The sequence below is a fragment of the Cucurbita pepo genome, chromosome 17 (genome assembly GCF_057944985.1).
Source record: "Cucurbita pepo subsp. pepo isolate OVF chromosome 17, ASM5794498v1, whole genome shotgun sequence".
Classification (NCBI taxonomy): Eukaryota; Viridiplantae; Streptophyta; class Magnoliopsida; order Cucurbitales; family Cucurbitaceae; genus Cucurbita; species Cucurbita pepo.
In genome coordinates this window covers 3,688,258-3,703,382 of record NC_141814.1, presented here as the reverse complement: position 1 = coordinate 3,703,382, position 15,125 = coordinate 3,688,258, and the positions used below count along the sequence as shown (strand labels likewise).

The 15,125-nt window shown below is 33.1% G+C and overlaps 3 protein-coding genes across 3 annotated transcripts; 1 reads left to right on the top strand and 2 right to left on the bottom strand.

Moving 5' to 3' along the window:
- Window positions 1-1,974: 1,974 nt before the first annotated feature.
- On the bottom strand, window positions 1,975-4,443 carry LOC111778988 (protein indeterminate-domain 11). The gene is made up of 4 exons (XM_023659011.2): window positions 3,984-4,443; window positions 3,429-3,822; window positions 2,643-3,028; window positions 1,975-2,555 (listed from the first exon to the last, which is right to left on the bottom strand). Exons 1-4 carry the CDS (start codon window positions 4,120-4,122, stop codon window positions 2,149-2,151), a joined length of 1,326 nt encoding a protein of 441 aa, XP_023514779.2. The 5' UTR covers window positions 4,123-4,443; the 3' UTR covers window positions 1,975-2,148.
- Window positions 4,444-7,779: 3,336 nt separating this feature from the next.
- LOC111778112 (small ribosomal subunit protein uS12) lies at window positions 7,780-9,682 on the top strand. The gene is made up of 4 exons (XM_023657767.2): window positions 7,780-7,940; window positions 8,789-8,944; window positions 9,032-9,158; window positions 9,252-9,682. Exons 1-4 carry the CDS (start codon window positions 7,936-7,938, stop codon window positions 9,390-9,392), a joined length of 429 nt encoding a protein of 142 aa, XP_023513535.1. The 5' UTR covers window positions 7,780-7,935; the 3' UTR covers window positions 9,393-9,682.
- Window positions 9,683-11,322: 1,640 nt separating this feature from the next.
- LOC111779021 (RNA-binding (RRM/RBD/RNP motifs) family protein) lies at window positions 11,323-14,265 on the bottom strand. Its single transcript, XM_023659050.2, has 6 exons — window positions 13,937-14,265; window positions 13,710-13,750; window positions 12,851-13,014; window positions 12,665-12,767; window positions 12,401-12,570; window positions 11,323-12,309 (listed from the first exon to the last, which is right to left on the bottom strand). The coding sequence occupies exons 1-6, from the start codon at window positions 14,116-14,118 to the stop codon at window positions 11,977-11,979; spliced, it is 993 nt and encodes a 330-aa protein (XP_023514818.2). The 5' UTR covers window positions 14,119-14,265; the 3' UTR covers window positions 11,323-11,976.
- Window positions 14,266-15,125: the final 860 nt, after the last annotated feature.

The window sequence follows — 15,125 nt, the reverse complement described above, 5'->3', positions numbered from 1 at the left end:
CTACTTTTAGGTTATTATGAAGTCGCCAATCTAACTCTACCCTACTTTTAGGTTATTATGAAGTCGCCAATCTAACTCTACCCTACTTTTAGGTTATTATGGAGTCGTTTGTTATAGATATTGATGTGTATTTGTGTCTTGGGAAGGTTTGATATTTGAATTTTATGATATTTTAATTATTAATTTATCATGGTGGATAAATAGATATTTTTATAATAATTTTTTAAAAAAAGAACAAACCAACTTAAAATAGTTGAGCTGGATTGTAAACTCTTGGGTCACCAACCTAACGAACTTGAAAGATTTTTCCAACTCAATTCACGTATATCCTTCACAAAAGCAAAGATTCAAACTTCTTGTATAACTTCTTGTATATATATAGAGATAATAGATTTCCTAATCGATCAAACTATATAGTTTAAATTGTTGTTTACCTCTCCTTTTCAATTACAATATCAAAACTATAAGTTAAAATTAGAATTAAGTTTTACATCTTTATTTAATTTCTCCTAAAGCATTTCTTATGAACTCTTATTCTTCATTACCAAAAATTATGTTTCTCTCTCATGAACACTAAACTCAACCGTTGAGCGTCGCTATTCATCCTCGATACGAGATCGAAAATCTCTTTGATGTTGATACTAAATGATTTTATTCAACTGATTTTCTCTTAATACTCCAAATGAATTATGTTTTAAAAAAAAAGATTTGGTCTCTTCGGCCACCTAAAAACAATAAAATATATTCATAAATGACAGTCTCAGCATCTTGATGTAACACCAAATAAAGAAATGAGCACATATGAAAAATCAACGTCTCGATGCTATATACTGAATGGTTGCATACGTGCTTATAGCATCGATGTCTAAACATTCAGCATCGATGTCTAAACATTCATTGACTTTGCTTGAGAAAACATTCGTTAAATACTAATGTAAATTCATTAATATTTAAATACCATAATCCCGGTCTTTTCTCAAATATTTTTCAATGATTAAAAATGTAAAAAAAAAAAAAAAAAACATCAATTAAAATAAATAATAATTAAATAGAAATTTAATTCCACCTTATGAAGAAATTACAAAAATTGTTAAATATCCTTTATTTACGCATTTTCCATGAATGCTCATATTTGGTATTATTTATAGTGTGAAATGTCATTTCTATCCCTCTTTTCATTGCTTACAAATTCTTTTCTTAATATTTTTTTCAATAATTATATACCATTTTTGCAATATAATCCTCGAGGAGCGTTTGTAGTACATGAATGATCGTTAAAATATTTTTACCGATCAAGATTATTCGAAACATGTTGGGTTATTTCCTATTCTCGAACCTAAGCTACACAAAAGTGAATTTACGAGCGAAAAAACAACTACTTACAGGTAAAACGTTTCCGTATATTACGAAATTAAGAAATCTGTTCGATATTAATTAAAAGTTGAAAATAAGATTAAAAATTGTAAATTATGAAATGAAGATGACGTAAACCTTTTAAATATATTTTTTAAATTTTGTTATGTCTAGTCGGTTAAGGAGTGAAAATTTGAATCTATAACCTATCGGTCAAAGTTATGATATTGTACCGAGAAATATATATATATATATATATATATATATATATATATATATATATATATATATACACACACACATATCGACACATAAGCAAGCTGCAGAGGAGCCTACTCGGCATACCTATGAGCTAGTAGCATAAGAGTTGACTCAGCATAGCTGCACTACCAAGTACTACAAAATCTCGCATATTGAGCGTAGCTGATATGCAGCTACAACGATTTTATGTGTATCGAGAGATCTGTTTGTTGTAAGATCGGAAGAGTAGGTCATAAATCTGGAGGGTTTGCTTTTATACTGAAACTAGTTTCGAGAACAAATATTATACCTCCAAAAAAAACCAAACTTATAGCTCGTCCGCTTCCCGATCGTTCCATCACCAATCTTATAACGAACAAATTAAACCATAACTCTCGCACGGTTTATAATTATATTTCAATATAATTAAATATTCTTCTTAAACAAAAACGAGTTGGTAATTACTTAAAAGCTTACGAACATTCCATTAAGTTTCTTACATGAAAATTAAAATTAAAATTAAAAAAAAAAAAAAAAGGTTGTGAATTTACGAATCTAACCCTGCCAAGGCTTCTGGGTTTGGCTCTGAAGAGTGGCAGAATTGGGAACAATACAGTTTCCAAAACCGGTAATGCTTAGAATATCTCCATGGGAAAGTGGGCGGAGCCCCAAGAAATCTCTGGTTAAACCGTCGCTTCTTCCGGCGGCGGTGTGGTGGTGCATGGCGGCGAATGCGGCGGCGTTAAAGGCGGAGGAATCTTGATGGAAAGGATGAGAAGCAGAAGCAAGGGAATTTATCATGTCATGAAGAAAAGTGGTCGGCCCAGAAGGCGTAGCAGTGGCAGAAACCGCCGCAGAAACCGCCGCAGCTTTATTCCCATAATCAGTACAACAACTACTACTACTACAACTGACGCCCATTCCTCCTTCACGTGACCTTATACCCATATCCCCATAATTACCTATAAATTAAAATACCATATTATTAAAATTCAATAATAATAATAATTATTATTATTATTATTATAACAATTATTCAAATCATTCACCTGTAGACACGTGAACCACCTCGTGGGTCCTTCCCATCGAGCCACTACTCATGGTCGCACCCAATTGAGCTGCTTTCTGAAGCAACGCAGTCGCTGATATATGAGGAGACGAAACACAAGGAGGAACTAAACCATTAGGGTTAGGGTTTAGGGTTTGGTGGGTACTCCCGACAAAGATTTCGTCCGACTGCAGCCACGACGGGATTTCCGTTTTTAGATTGTTGTCGTCATTGTTGCTACTATCACCGCCACCGAAGCCTCGTTTAAATAATAATTCTTGTGAATTATTATAATTTGAAATTAGAGGGCTTAATGCCATGGCTGATCTTGCACTTTCATCCGCTAATGCATCACAGAAAGCTCTGTGTGTAATAAAACTATCTCTCCTGCACGAAAAGTAATACAAATTTGTTAGGAATCACAGATGTCCTCGTATCAATGAAGATGTATTCCTTATTTATAAACCCTTGAGACTCCCTCCCAACACAATTATCGCATAATCGCAGGAGAATGATCATTATGTTTAACCTAATGCTTCTGTAACGGTTACTAGTTTAACGGGTGTCTAGCATAAAGAGGTACCAGAGTATGAAAAGTGACCCAGTAGTATGCGAACTGACTGGTGAGTCCATACTTGCACGTATGGGTTGTGTGTAGAGTATATGGTACACATTCAAGTTACCAATTAGGACAGTACTGTAGGAAAATAGACTGAAAGGATAGGTCCCGTCATTGCATTCGCAAAGACTAATTAGTAATTCATTAACTAAAACGGGTTATAATTACCTCGAGAAAAGCGTTCCACAATCACATTTATATTCCTTCGTGCCACAAATTTTGGAGTGAGCTTTCCAATCGGATTGAACAGCATATTTCTTAGAACATTTATCACATTTCCACTTCTTTTCACCATGTTTTCTGCAAAAATGCTTCTTTATTCCTGTGAGGTCACCAAGAGCTCTTGATGGATCATGGTGAACACAGCTTGGCTCAGGACAAACATACACCTTCTTCTTTATCACCTCCTTGTTTGATCTCTGCTTCAGCTTCCATGGAAGATTATGCCCTCTTCTATGTAGCTGAAGATTCTGATCTCTTTGAAACCCTTTGTTGCAAATCTCGCACACGAATCGATTCGTCGCCATGAGCGTTTTCGGCGATAACGCTATCACTTCCGCATCTGGGTTTAAATCCAAATTCACCAAAATTCAATTCTAAATAACTAACTCGATAACCCGAAAAACCTAGATGAATTAGAATATGAAAATTTACCATGACCCAGAACTCAAACGAGTCGAATTATAAGATTTTAACATGGTATTAGAGTAGATGAAATGTTACCGGGATTTCCCGCGAGATTCCGCTTCCGCTTCGGGGGAGGAGGAGAGAAAAATTGGGTCGGGTTAGTCAAATTGGACAAAGTTTGATCCATGGGTAGTTGTTGTTGATGTTGTTGAGACAAAAAACTACCTTTCATCATAATGTTTATGAACAAATAACAATGGTTTTTTTGTTTTTGAAAATCCTAAGGTTTCCACATGAGACAATAACAGATCCAACACAGACAGACAAAAACCTAAGAACAAGAACAAGAACAAGAAACAAGAACAAGAACGTGCTTTCGAAGATCTAAATCGAATAAATATATTAAAAATCTTTGAACTATGTAATAGCCACTCGAATTTAATCTATGAACCCAGAAATTTAAAACACTGTGTTCTTGAAAATTCTAGAGAGAGAAAAAGAAGAGAGAGAGATGGATGAGATTTGAAGAAACCATGTGTACTGGAATCACTAAACATAAGCCTAAAAGATAAAACTCTCAGACCCAAAAAAAAAAAAAAAAAAAAAAAAAAACATTTCTGTCTTTTCCTTTGTTTTGTTTGGAAATATTTTAGATGGTTAGTGACTGTAACAACCGTATGGAGTTTACCACTCAACTTAACTCTCTGTTTTTAAATTGAAGGGTTTATTTTTTTTTAAAGAATATTTAATTTTATTTTATCGACTAAAATTTCATAAAATTTAAATATTAAATATTCATGAATTACGAGCATCGTTTCTCTAGGTTACAGAGGTTAAATACTTTTTATTTCATTATAATGGTAAAAGTAGGGTAAAGTTCGGTTGAATTATAACCTTATTTTCAACCCACTTAAAATTTTTTATAACCAACAGAACTTTTATGATCGGATTCTTGGATCATACGAACACTTCTAATTGTCCTTACTTCTTACAAAATTGTTTGATTTAGTGTGAGCTTTTAAAAATTTAAGTTAAAATTGATATTTTAAATAAATTATTTTTTATTTTTAAAATTTTTATTAAGAATTAAATATGTTTGTTTTGAGTGGGACATAAATCTAATTTTATAAATTTTCAACCATCAAATGATTATTACTTTAAAATTGATTTTAAAGGATTAAATACATGAAAATAATTTTAAATTATTTAAATATAATACCCAAACTATCCTCAAAATAGATATTTTATTTATTTGAAAATGATAAAAAGTTGGACAATTTTTTTCTGCCTATGTTTAATCACTATCACCTTTCTCTTGTCTCTCTTCATACATGCATACATATATACACACGCATATATATATATATATATAAAAGCTACTTTAGTAGCTCGGAAGTGTTAAGAATTCGTTCAATTTAATTCCATTTTAACCATTTAAATGAACGGTAGCGAATGAAAGAGAGTTTGGTAAATCTATGATATTTTCCGTTTCTAGCGGCACCCTTAACTAGAGTTTGGTAAATTCAAAAGTTAGCTTCCCAAATTTTTGGCGTGAATCTTATAAAAACAATAAATAAATAAAAAAAAACATCGAAAATTAAAAACATAAATAGGTATTATTAGTGGTTAATAACGAAAGACTATGACTTCAGTTTTACGATCTTTCAAAGTTCGATAAAAAGTGTTGCCATTAGTTGACTCTTATGCCAAAAAGTTCGCCAAATTTTGTGACCACTTATCAGAATATATATATATATATATAATTTTTATTTTACTTTTTGAACGTTTATTTCCGACCATATATTTTAAAAAATTGACGTTTGTGAATACAAATTTATGATTATATGAAAAGAAATTAAGTAATTTACGTGAAAATTTAGTTTAAAACGGTAGATTTTACAGTAATATTTTATATTGAAGTTGTGGTGATTTGATTGGAGGTTATTGGGTGAAGGTGTTAGGAGGGGTGAGAATAAAAAAGCTCGCCCTGATTTGGATGGGAGGTGACCGGAAGAGAGAGGGTAATGATAAAAATCTGAATCACAAGCACTGAGAGAGGCTTCACGAGAAGCCATAAGAGAACTCCAGGGCCCCACACTGAATGATTGTTCAATATAAATCTTTTTATTTTATTATTATTTTATTTTATTTACATTTTAAGAATAATATAATTAATTAAAATATAAATTTTAAAATTTGATTATAATTGAAAAATGGAAGAGAGAGAGAGAGGGGGGGGGGGGGGGACAAGAGGGTGGGGACAGGGGCTAATCAAACGGTGGAAAATGTCTGGGGTAATGACAAACTTAGTGAGTCAACGGCCAATGATGGTTTTCAGGAGCATGCTACTTTATTTATTTATTCTATTATTATTTTTACTATACATAAAATTAAAAAAAAAAAAGAAAAAAGAAAAAAACATCATTTTTTTAATTTGTCAGAGATATTTTGTTTAATTTACACGGTGTTCTACATCCATGCTCGTGAGAGTGACCTGTCAGGGAAACCGTACTTGACCTGGCAGTCTCACGTGTCATTTTGTTAGTGGACTGTGAGAAGCAGACCCCTTCACGGTGCCTGACCCGAGAGGGAAGGGGGCGGCATAATTCCTTTCGACACCTGCTGACGTGGGCCCCTTATTTTACCTAATCAGCTTCTCGTACGGCTTTATTTCTTTTTTGGTTTAATTTATATAAATTATATGCCCAAAATTATTTCGTGATCAAATCAGTTTGAAAAGATATTTGACCCAATAAATCATCAAATTATCATAATTTTTAAATTAACAAAAAAAAATTTAATTCAAATTTAATTTCCATTTTTTTCAGTAAAAGTTCAAATTTAGTTTCTAAATTAATAAAAATTAGAATTTCTTTCTTATAATTTAATAAATATAATAGTAAGACTATTTTTAAAAAATTCGCTAAACAAATCAAGTTTGAGTTGGGTTGAATTTTTTTCAAACAAAAAATTTGAGTCTGTTCACAAGTTGACATTTTTTTATCAGATTAATTCAATCAGCTTAAATTTAGAGTTACAATCCAACACCACTTTACCATACTTTTAAAATTATTATAATGAATTAATAATATTTAACGTGTGTAACTCGATCTTAGGAAGTGTTGTGACTTTTGAATATTTGATATTCAGATTTTTATGAGATTATGGTTATTAATAAATAAGGACGGTTGATAAGTATATTTTTTTAGATCATTAAAAAAACAAGAACAAATCTAACTGCCCGATCCAACCTAACTCAACTCAAAAATAAAGAGTTGGATTGACTTGTGAACTTTATTCGGGCTACTCGAGTCGCCAACCCAATCGACTTGAAATATTGGATGGGTCTAAAACGGCACGTGTCGTGTTGAAACTATTTTATTTCATTTTGGGTTCTCCAATTTGGATCCAAACACAAATTGGGCTTTTGGTGCTGATGGGCTTTGGCCCATATCATTCATATAATGGGCCTTTACTAGTCTATACAATAAACAAATATTGTGGATTAAAATTCAATTATTAATTTTTTTTGTTTGAGAATGAATAATAATAAAATAATTATTAAATTAGATTTAAATAAATTTAATATATTTATATAAAATATAGTTTTATAAATTAATAAAATCAATAAACTTTTCCAATTCAATTTAAATAAGGATTTTTCGATTTTGTTTTTCGAACACCTTTAAAATATTTATTCATTTAAACCACTTAATTCAAAAATATATATGAATTTTTAATATCTAAATAAATATTTATTTTCATTTTCTTAAGACTACGTGGTAAATAATTACAGTAAATAAGTGTGTATATATATATATATATAATTATTATTTTTTTTTTATATAAAGAAAGAACTCTTTAAATTAGGGCATGCCGACGTGGCAAATTTGTAGCAAGGAACCCTACAGTATAAAAGAAGGCCAAACAGTCTAGGGCTTCATTGATATACGGTGCGGCGGCGATATCGAAGTCATCTTCGTCTCTATTGCTTCAGGAACTCTGCTACCTCAATCTCGCATTTGGAGATCATTTTCTCACACGCACCATGGGGTGAGTCCTCTTTCCGTTTTTATAGTTTGTTGCTCGTAATTGTTTATTGAGACGATGAATGTTTTGGGCGCGGATGTAGTTAGTTTAGTCGAGATTTTCATTGTTTTACTGGACCATATACATCTGAAAAGTCGAAAATTAAACGTTGCTATGCATACAGAAATGGTTAGTTTTCGTGGATGATGAATTTTTTGATGAGTTGTGCTGCATGGTTGCTGTGCTCTTAAGTCGAAGTAAATTTTTGTTATTGTTGTAGGTTTTATCAAGTAACGCGATCTTGTTAATTTTTGTGTTCGATAATCGTCGATTTATTTCGTTTCTCACTCTAAAGTTGCGCATTGTTTTGTTATTATCGTTTCTAGACTGGGGGAAGGACAGTCATTGTAGCTATCTAAGGTCTTAGGATATGACAATGCACCTAGCTTTGATGTGAATAAACTGGTGGCTATGATTCTATTTTGATTTAACGAAGGTTTACCTCAATATTTCCTGTTTTTCGACTCCAAAGCAATCAATACATTGTTTCTCTACCACACTGGAAAAGTTGGCGTTGCTTAATACAAGCGTTCTTGATAGTATGAGTATCCTTATTATGACTTAGTGAAAGACAGAAATACGATTGATGTGAATCTAGGATTGTTTGGATGTCACAGATCTAATTGCGATATGTTTGTTTTAGATGTCAATAATTCTCGAACTTCTAATCGTTTTATTACTTAGTAGCCTTAATTGTAGAGTGGAACTTGATGAGGCTTTCAGGGTATTAGGAAACAATAACTCCGTTCTTCTATGTTTGATGCATATCAGCTATTGTATTACCCCTTTAAAGCAGTGGCAATATCTTACAGGAAGACACGTGGTATGGGAGCGGGGCGCAAGTTGAAGTCCCACCGTAGAAGGCAAAGGTGGGCTGACAAATCCTACAAGAAATCCCATCTTGGGAATGAATGGAAGAAGCCATTTGCCGGATCTTCCCATGCAAAAGGCATTGTTCTAGAAAAGATGTAAGAGGTTTTTTACTTGCGCTGTGCTTTCAAGGCTATGTAGCTAAATACATATTTTAAGAAGAAATGTTCTGGCGCAATGTGCAGTGGTATTGAGGCTAAGCAGCCTAACTCTGCTATTAGGAAGTGTGCAAGAGTTCAGCTTATTAAAAACGGGAAGAAGATTGCTGCCTTCGTCCCCAACGACGGTTGTTTGAACTATATTGAAGAGAACGTAAGTACTTGATAGAAGCCTGGGATTTTGGTACTATTATCCTCTGTTTATTATTTGGTCTATTTATGCAATAATATGTATTGTCACGAACAGGACGAGGTTCTCATTGCTGGATTCGGTAGAAAAGGACATGCTGTGGGTGATATTCCTGGAGTCAGATTCAAGGTGGTGAAAGTGTCGGGTGTATCTTTGCTGGCTCTCTTCAAGGAAAAGAAGGAGAAGCCGAGGTCTTGAGCTTTTCTTGGTTTTCCAAGATTGATTTTGTCTCTATTTTGTTCAAATCTGGCGAGAGGCAAGTAATGAAACAATTGTCGCTCTTCCTCTTTATCATAACTAGTTAAGTTAAGAGATTACATGGGTCGCCTGATGGGAACTTTTGTGCTTCAATGCTAATATAGTTGAGACTCAATACAAGCATTACTATTTTTTTTGCAGTTAGAACAGATAATGTTAGGAAGTTTTGTCTCTAAATGATTCTGCTTGATTCTAGTGTGAATGTTTACCCTTTTCTCTTCCATGTTCAATTATGTTCTATACTCTATTCTTCTTTCATTCTTAGAAGGATAAATGAATCAACGGCTAATACACTGATATATCATGAATGTTGATGGCATGCTTTAGGACAATCCTGGATTGGATTATAACTGTCACTATACTTTTGATGTCCGTCTATGTTGGCACTTGTCTATGGTCCCATGTCCGTCTATATTGCACTTGTCTATGGTCGCAAGCTTTATTTGTCTATATTGCACTTGTCTATGGTCCCAAGCTTTATTTGTAAATGCATCTGTGAGCACTGAGCATTATTTGTAAATGCATCTGTGAGAACTGAATTTGTAATCTTATTGGTGATGAGGTAATAATCTTAATCAACGATCTATGTTAGAAATTAATACCTCAACTAATTGATAAAACTAGAATTAGATTATCTTTTAAGGTTAATAATTTAGAAAGATTTGGAACCTTGTATGAAATTGAGGTATTCCATCATGTAACTTATCAATGGCGAAAGAAATCAGCACATGAAAACATGAACGCTCAATTTATGACCATGATCAAGTAACTTTCCACCATCCTTCAAATGTTCTCTACAAAGGAGTTATGGTTCATGACAAGTAACTTTTGAGGCACTTAAAGCGTGACCGACTTTATGATGATTTTATAGTGGTGAGTTTTTTCGAATGGCCAATACATTATCAGCTATTTCTTGTGAGTTTTTAATCGTTCAAAATTGACTTTCACATGATTAGCTTTTAGTATGATTTATCATAGCTACCCATTTGCCCTATTTGTTCATTCTTCCTCCACCATGAATCTATAGAGACATTCATCTCGTTTAAAGTTCTCTCGCCTCTTAATTGAAATTAAACTATACTCAAATTTATTATTATTATTTAATATTTTGACATACAATATTAATATAACTATTATAACCCTAGACAATTTTGAATTAATTAATCTATAAATTAATAAACCCTAAATTAGATTAATCCTATCTTCCTGCATTTAATTTTTATCACCAATTTGACTAAGCATCAATCCTTCTGCTTGGCAATGGAGTCAAATGGTTAGTAATGGGTGAAATTCCCAAAACCCTCTAATGGCCTCCATTCGGGACCTCACCACGGTCTAGCTTGGCCCCGACGAAAAAAGGCAAGTCGTCATTGGAAGTAAGATGTTAACCTGTGTTAATGTCTGTGTGAGTAGTAGACCGTAATGCATGTGTTAAAGATGAACTTGGATGATATCAAACATCCAAAATGGAAGTTAAGCGATTATGTTTAGTAGTCTCACATGTGGGTTGATGAGAACAATTGCATTCACAAGGCAATTCCAACGACAATTTGCAACTAATTCAATCACCCATTGAGAAAGCAACTAATTCAATCATCCATTGAGAAAGCAACTAATTCAATCACCCATTGAGAAAATTTAAAGCATCTAATTGAAAAAAATTTAAAAACTTCAAAAGAATAAAATTATGTTGTTAAAGACGGGAACAACAATCGTAGTCTAGCTTCAAAAAGATAAAATTATGTTTTTAAAGATAGGATCGACAAACATAGTAACAGACGCAAAAGCTTAAGTGCCAAACCAATAAATATGTCGTGTTTATATGTAGTAACCAAAGAAGCTACGAAAAACTTATTCGAGAGGTTAGAGAAATGTAACGTTATTACACACTTATTAAAAATTATGAAACTTGTCAAGAGCTTCAAAAGCAAAGGGTTCGTCTCTATATTTTCAACAATGGAAGAGAGATTGTCACCATCACAATGAAGCTCAAATCAATTGAACCAAAAGCAAACAAGTAGGAAACTCGAAAAAAAAAAAAGAAAAAAAAAAAGAAAAGAAAAAAAAAAGAACAAAACAAAAAGAAACCTATGTCAATCACCTCGGAAGGTCGAGAGGTCGGCAAGCCTATATGTCAACCTGAAAACCAACCTTACTCGAACCAAAACCGAACCATCATCGGTCTTAGTGAGTTCAGGTGGGTTGACCCCAGAGGTTAAGGAAAATTAGATAGTAAACTAATATTATCTCTACATCATATGTTTTCCTTATTTGAGAATATCACAACTACGGTTGTGAAGATTCAAAAACATATGATATCCTAGAGGAAGTATGTCCATCATTCCATCGTCACGTCTCCAAAAAGGAAAAAAAAAAAAAATAATAATAGAGAAGATCATCGTCGATTATATTACACCAAAAAAATCTCGAACTGCACAGCTACTAAGATGGATGGATATTTGTGCTCCTGGTCAAAATCAATCATCACTTTCTTCATAGTAGAAACCATCTAGGAAAAGATTGCTCAATACCAATATGGATGGTATCTTTCAGCCATTGTACAACCATAGCAACTGGGGACACCGTAACCAGTCATCCCATATCTACCGATACCGTTTATATACATCGGGCCACCATAACCAAAACCGTAATTGTATGCACCGTAGAAATTGGCATAGTTCCCACCGTACCCGCCAAAGGGTGCATATACATCATACCGTCCAAAAGGTCTGCCCATTTTATCATCATATAAGCCTTCACATTTATACATGCCATATCCTGAAGAAGGTGGTGCTGCAGTATTGTTACTATGTGAATCATAAGAAACTCTTCTTGGTATAGCCTTCTTGATTTCCACCTGTTACATAACAAATCTCTTAAAAGATTTTTCATACAAACAAAAAGCACTCAAGAACAGATTTTCATGCTTCAATCCATTTCTCATTTACCTGCTTGCCTCCAAGCTCATGTTTTTCGTTTCCAGCGAATATACTTTCAACTGCATCTTCGTTCTCAAAAGTTATAAATCCAAATCCTCTAGACCGCTTCGTTCTATAGTCTATCATGATTTGGTGTTCGGTAATAGTACCAAACGAAGAGAAGTAGACCTTAAACGCATCTGCAATGTTTATGGGACATCCAAACAGAGCATCTTTCATTTAATATTAATTCTCATGAAAAGAAACAATAGATATTGACTTCTACCATAATACCTTCAGTCAAAGCAGGTGGAATTCCACCAACAAAAATTTTCTTTGTTCTTGATACCAATTTATCGTTCGTATCAGCCCTCGGAACTGTTCTCTTCACTTCCACCTGATGGTAACATAAAAATAGTCTATTATCCATCATCCAGATTACGAAGTTTGAATTAGAAAAATAACTGAAATTTATGTTACCGTTCTGCCATCTATAACATGGTCTTTATTCAGAACCATGTCAGCAACTGAAGGATCACAAAACGTTACAAAACCAAACCCGCGTGGCCTTCCAGTGTGTTTGTCCATCATTATAACTGAATCAGCTATTTCTCCATACTTGCTAAAGTAATCACTAAAGGTCTCTGAATACCAAATAATAATAATAAAAAATTGTCAAGAATGTACGACAGGACGATGACAGTATGAATTGGGAAAAAACGTCAAAACAATAACATATTAGCAGAGAACAAAAGATCAAATTTTCTTTTCCACGAGGGTTCTTTAACGTTAAAGAGTCTTTTGCCAATTGAACTATGAACAAAAGGCCAAATGTACAGCGTTATTAAAAGCATAAATCAAATGATTTAAACACATCTGAGGAAACAAAAATTGGTATGAATTTTCGAATGAAACCTTGATTTCACCATGCATACAAGATTTTAGAGGCAAGTAGCACAATGTGGAATTAAAAAAAGAAAGAACAAGAGCAATATGGTGGTAACTAAAAACAGGAAACTGGTGTACATTAAAAAAAGCAAGAACAATAACGAGAATCATAACCCAATTATATTCTGCAAAGACTTGTACAATGAACAATAAACTCAGAAGAGACAACCAGTAGCACAAATAAACATGTTGATTGATGCCTAAATAGACATTGGAGGAGACTAAACCAGGTTTGCAGGGTTCAAGAATGATAATATATAACATAATCCATCTACCATCACAAGACGTCAATTCAAAAACAAAACTAATAAAGAACCGAACAAAAAAGCAAAAAGAATCCTCTTTGTAGGGTACAGCCACAACACAGTAATCAAAAGCTTACTAAATTTACCTTCAGTGGTCTCCCAAGAAACGCCTCCAACGAAAAGCTTGCTAGCAAATAAAAAAAGGTCAAACGTTATGCTCCAACTGAGTTAGATTTCAAAGAACAATCTCCACAAATAATAAACATATTTACAGAAGCGATACCCGCTCTGTTCTTCTTCAATGCACAACGTCGGTATCACAAAGATTCAAACCAACGACGAAAAAAGAAAAAAAAAAATCATAAAAACTAACCCACTGGACGAAGAATCATAATGGCTCGTCGAATGCTTTACTTCACCTCCTGTACTATCTGCATTGCCTCCTTCCAATTCACTCCCCAATTCAAACCGATCCTGCTGATCGTACATTTGGACGGCACCGTCGCCGCCATGGTAAGCGTTATGGTCGGCATTGAAATTCTTTTCTTCCGCCATTGAAACCGTGAATTTCTTCGCTAATTTGTGAAAAATGCAATCGTAAATTAAGATAAAAAGCTGATTTCTTTCGGTTTTTTACTCGGCCAGTGTAAAACCCTAACAGGGTAAGGGCTTAAGAAAATCGCGCTGAAAAGATTCGTTACTTTCTTCCTCCTATATATACATATATATATATATATATATATGGTCTTTGGGCCGGCCCATTATATATTTTTATAATAAAATATTAAAAGAATATAAAATTTGGTTTTATCTACTATTTTTGGTTAATCTAAAATTTTTAAATCCAATTTTGAAATTAATAGCTAAAAAAGCCAATAATATATATTATTCATTTTATATTTAGAAGAATAAATAAATAAATTACCTAATAATATAATAATTAAACATTTAAATTTTATTGTAATTAGTGGGTCGGCCCATTAATAATATATTTTTATAAAATATTAAAAGAATCTAAAATTTTACATGGTGATTTTTTATGTTTTTTTTTTTTTTTATTTTTAAATATTCTGGTTAATCAAAAATTTTTAAATACAATTTTTAAATTAATAGTAAAAAAAGCAAACGATATGTATTTATTTAACAAAAACGTTCAAAAGAATTATTATTGTTGGATGATGGAAGTCCCACATCGGCTAATTTAGGGAATGATCATAGATTCATAAGTGAGGAATACTAACGTGTGAGGCCTTCTGGGGAAGCCCAAAGCAAGCCATGAGAGCTTAGGCTCAAAGTGGACAATATCATACTAACTCCATTGGTGTGAGAGCTTAGGCTCAAAGTGGACAATATCATACCATTGTGGAGAGTCGTGTTCGTCTAACAATTATCACACCCTAATACTTTAGTATGAGTCGTGACTCAAAATGATACTAGAGTAAAAAGACTAAATTGGTGCCCTAAGACCACATATTCCTCTTTGACCATCCACATCTGTGATCACTAGGGTGGACATTCATTCAACTCGACAACCCGGACCAACCCAACCGAGTTGGATTAGA

Coding starts and splice junctions, on each gene's coding strand:
- LOC111778112 (XM_023657767.2), top strand. Junction 8,945..9,031: donor GGCATTGTTCTAGAAAAGAT/GTAAGAGGTTTT, acceptor CGCAATGTGCAG/TGGTATTGAGGCTAAGCAGC. Junction 9,159..9,251: donor TGAACTATATTGAAGAGAAC/GTAAGTACTTGA, acceptor TGTCACGAACAG/GACGAGGTTCTCATTGCTGG.
- LOC111779021 (XM_023659050.2), bottom strand. CDS start 14,118: ATGGCGGAAGAAAAGAATTTCAATGCCGACCATAACGCTTACCATGGC. Junction 13,751..13,936: donor TATGATTCTTCGTCCAGTGG/GTTAGTTTTTAT, acceptor TTTATTTGCTAG/CAAGCTTTTCGTTGGAGGCG. Junction 12,310..12,400: donor ATGAGCTTGGAGGCAAGCAG/GTAAATGAGAAA, acceptor GTTATGTAACAG/GTGGAAATCAAGAAGGCTAT.
- LOC111778988 (XM_023659011.2), bottom strand. CDS start 4,122: ATGATGAAAGGTAGTTTTTTGTCTCAACAACATCAACAACAACTACCC. Junction 3,823..3,983: donor GAATCTCGCGGGAAATCCCG/GTAACATTTCAT, acceptor ATTTAAACCCAG/ATGCGGAAGTGATAGCGTTA. Junction 3,029..3,428: donor TGTGGAACGCTTTTCTCGAG/GTAATTATAACC, acceptor CTTTTCGTGCAG/GAGAGATAGTTTTATTACAC.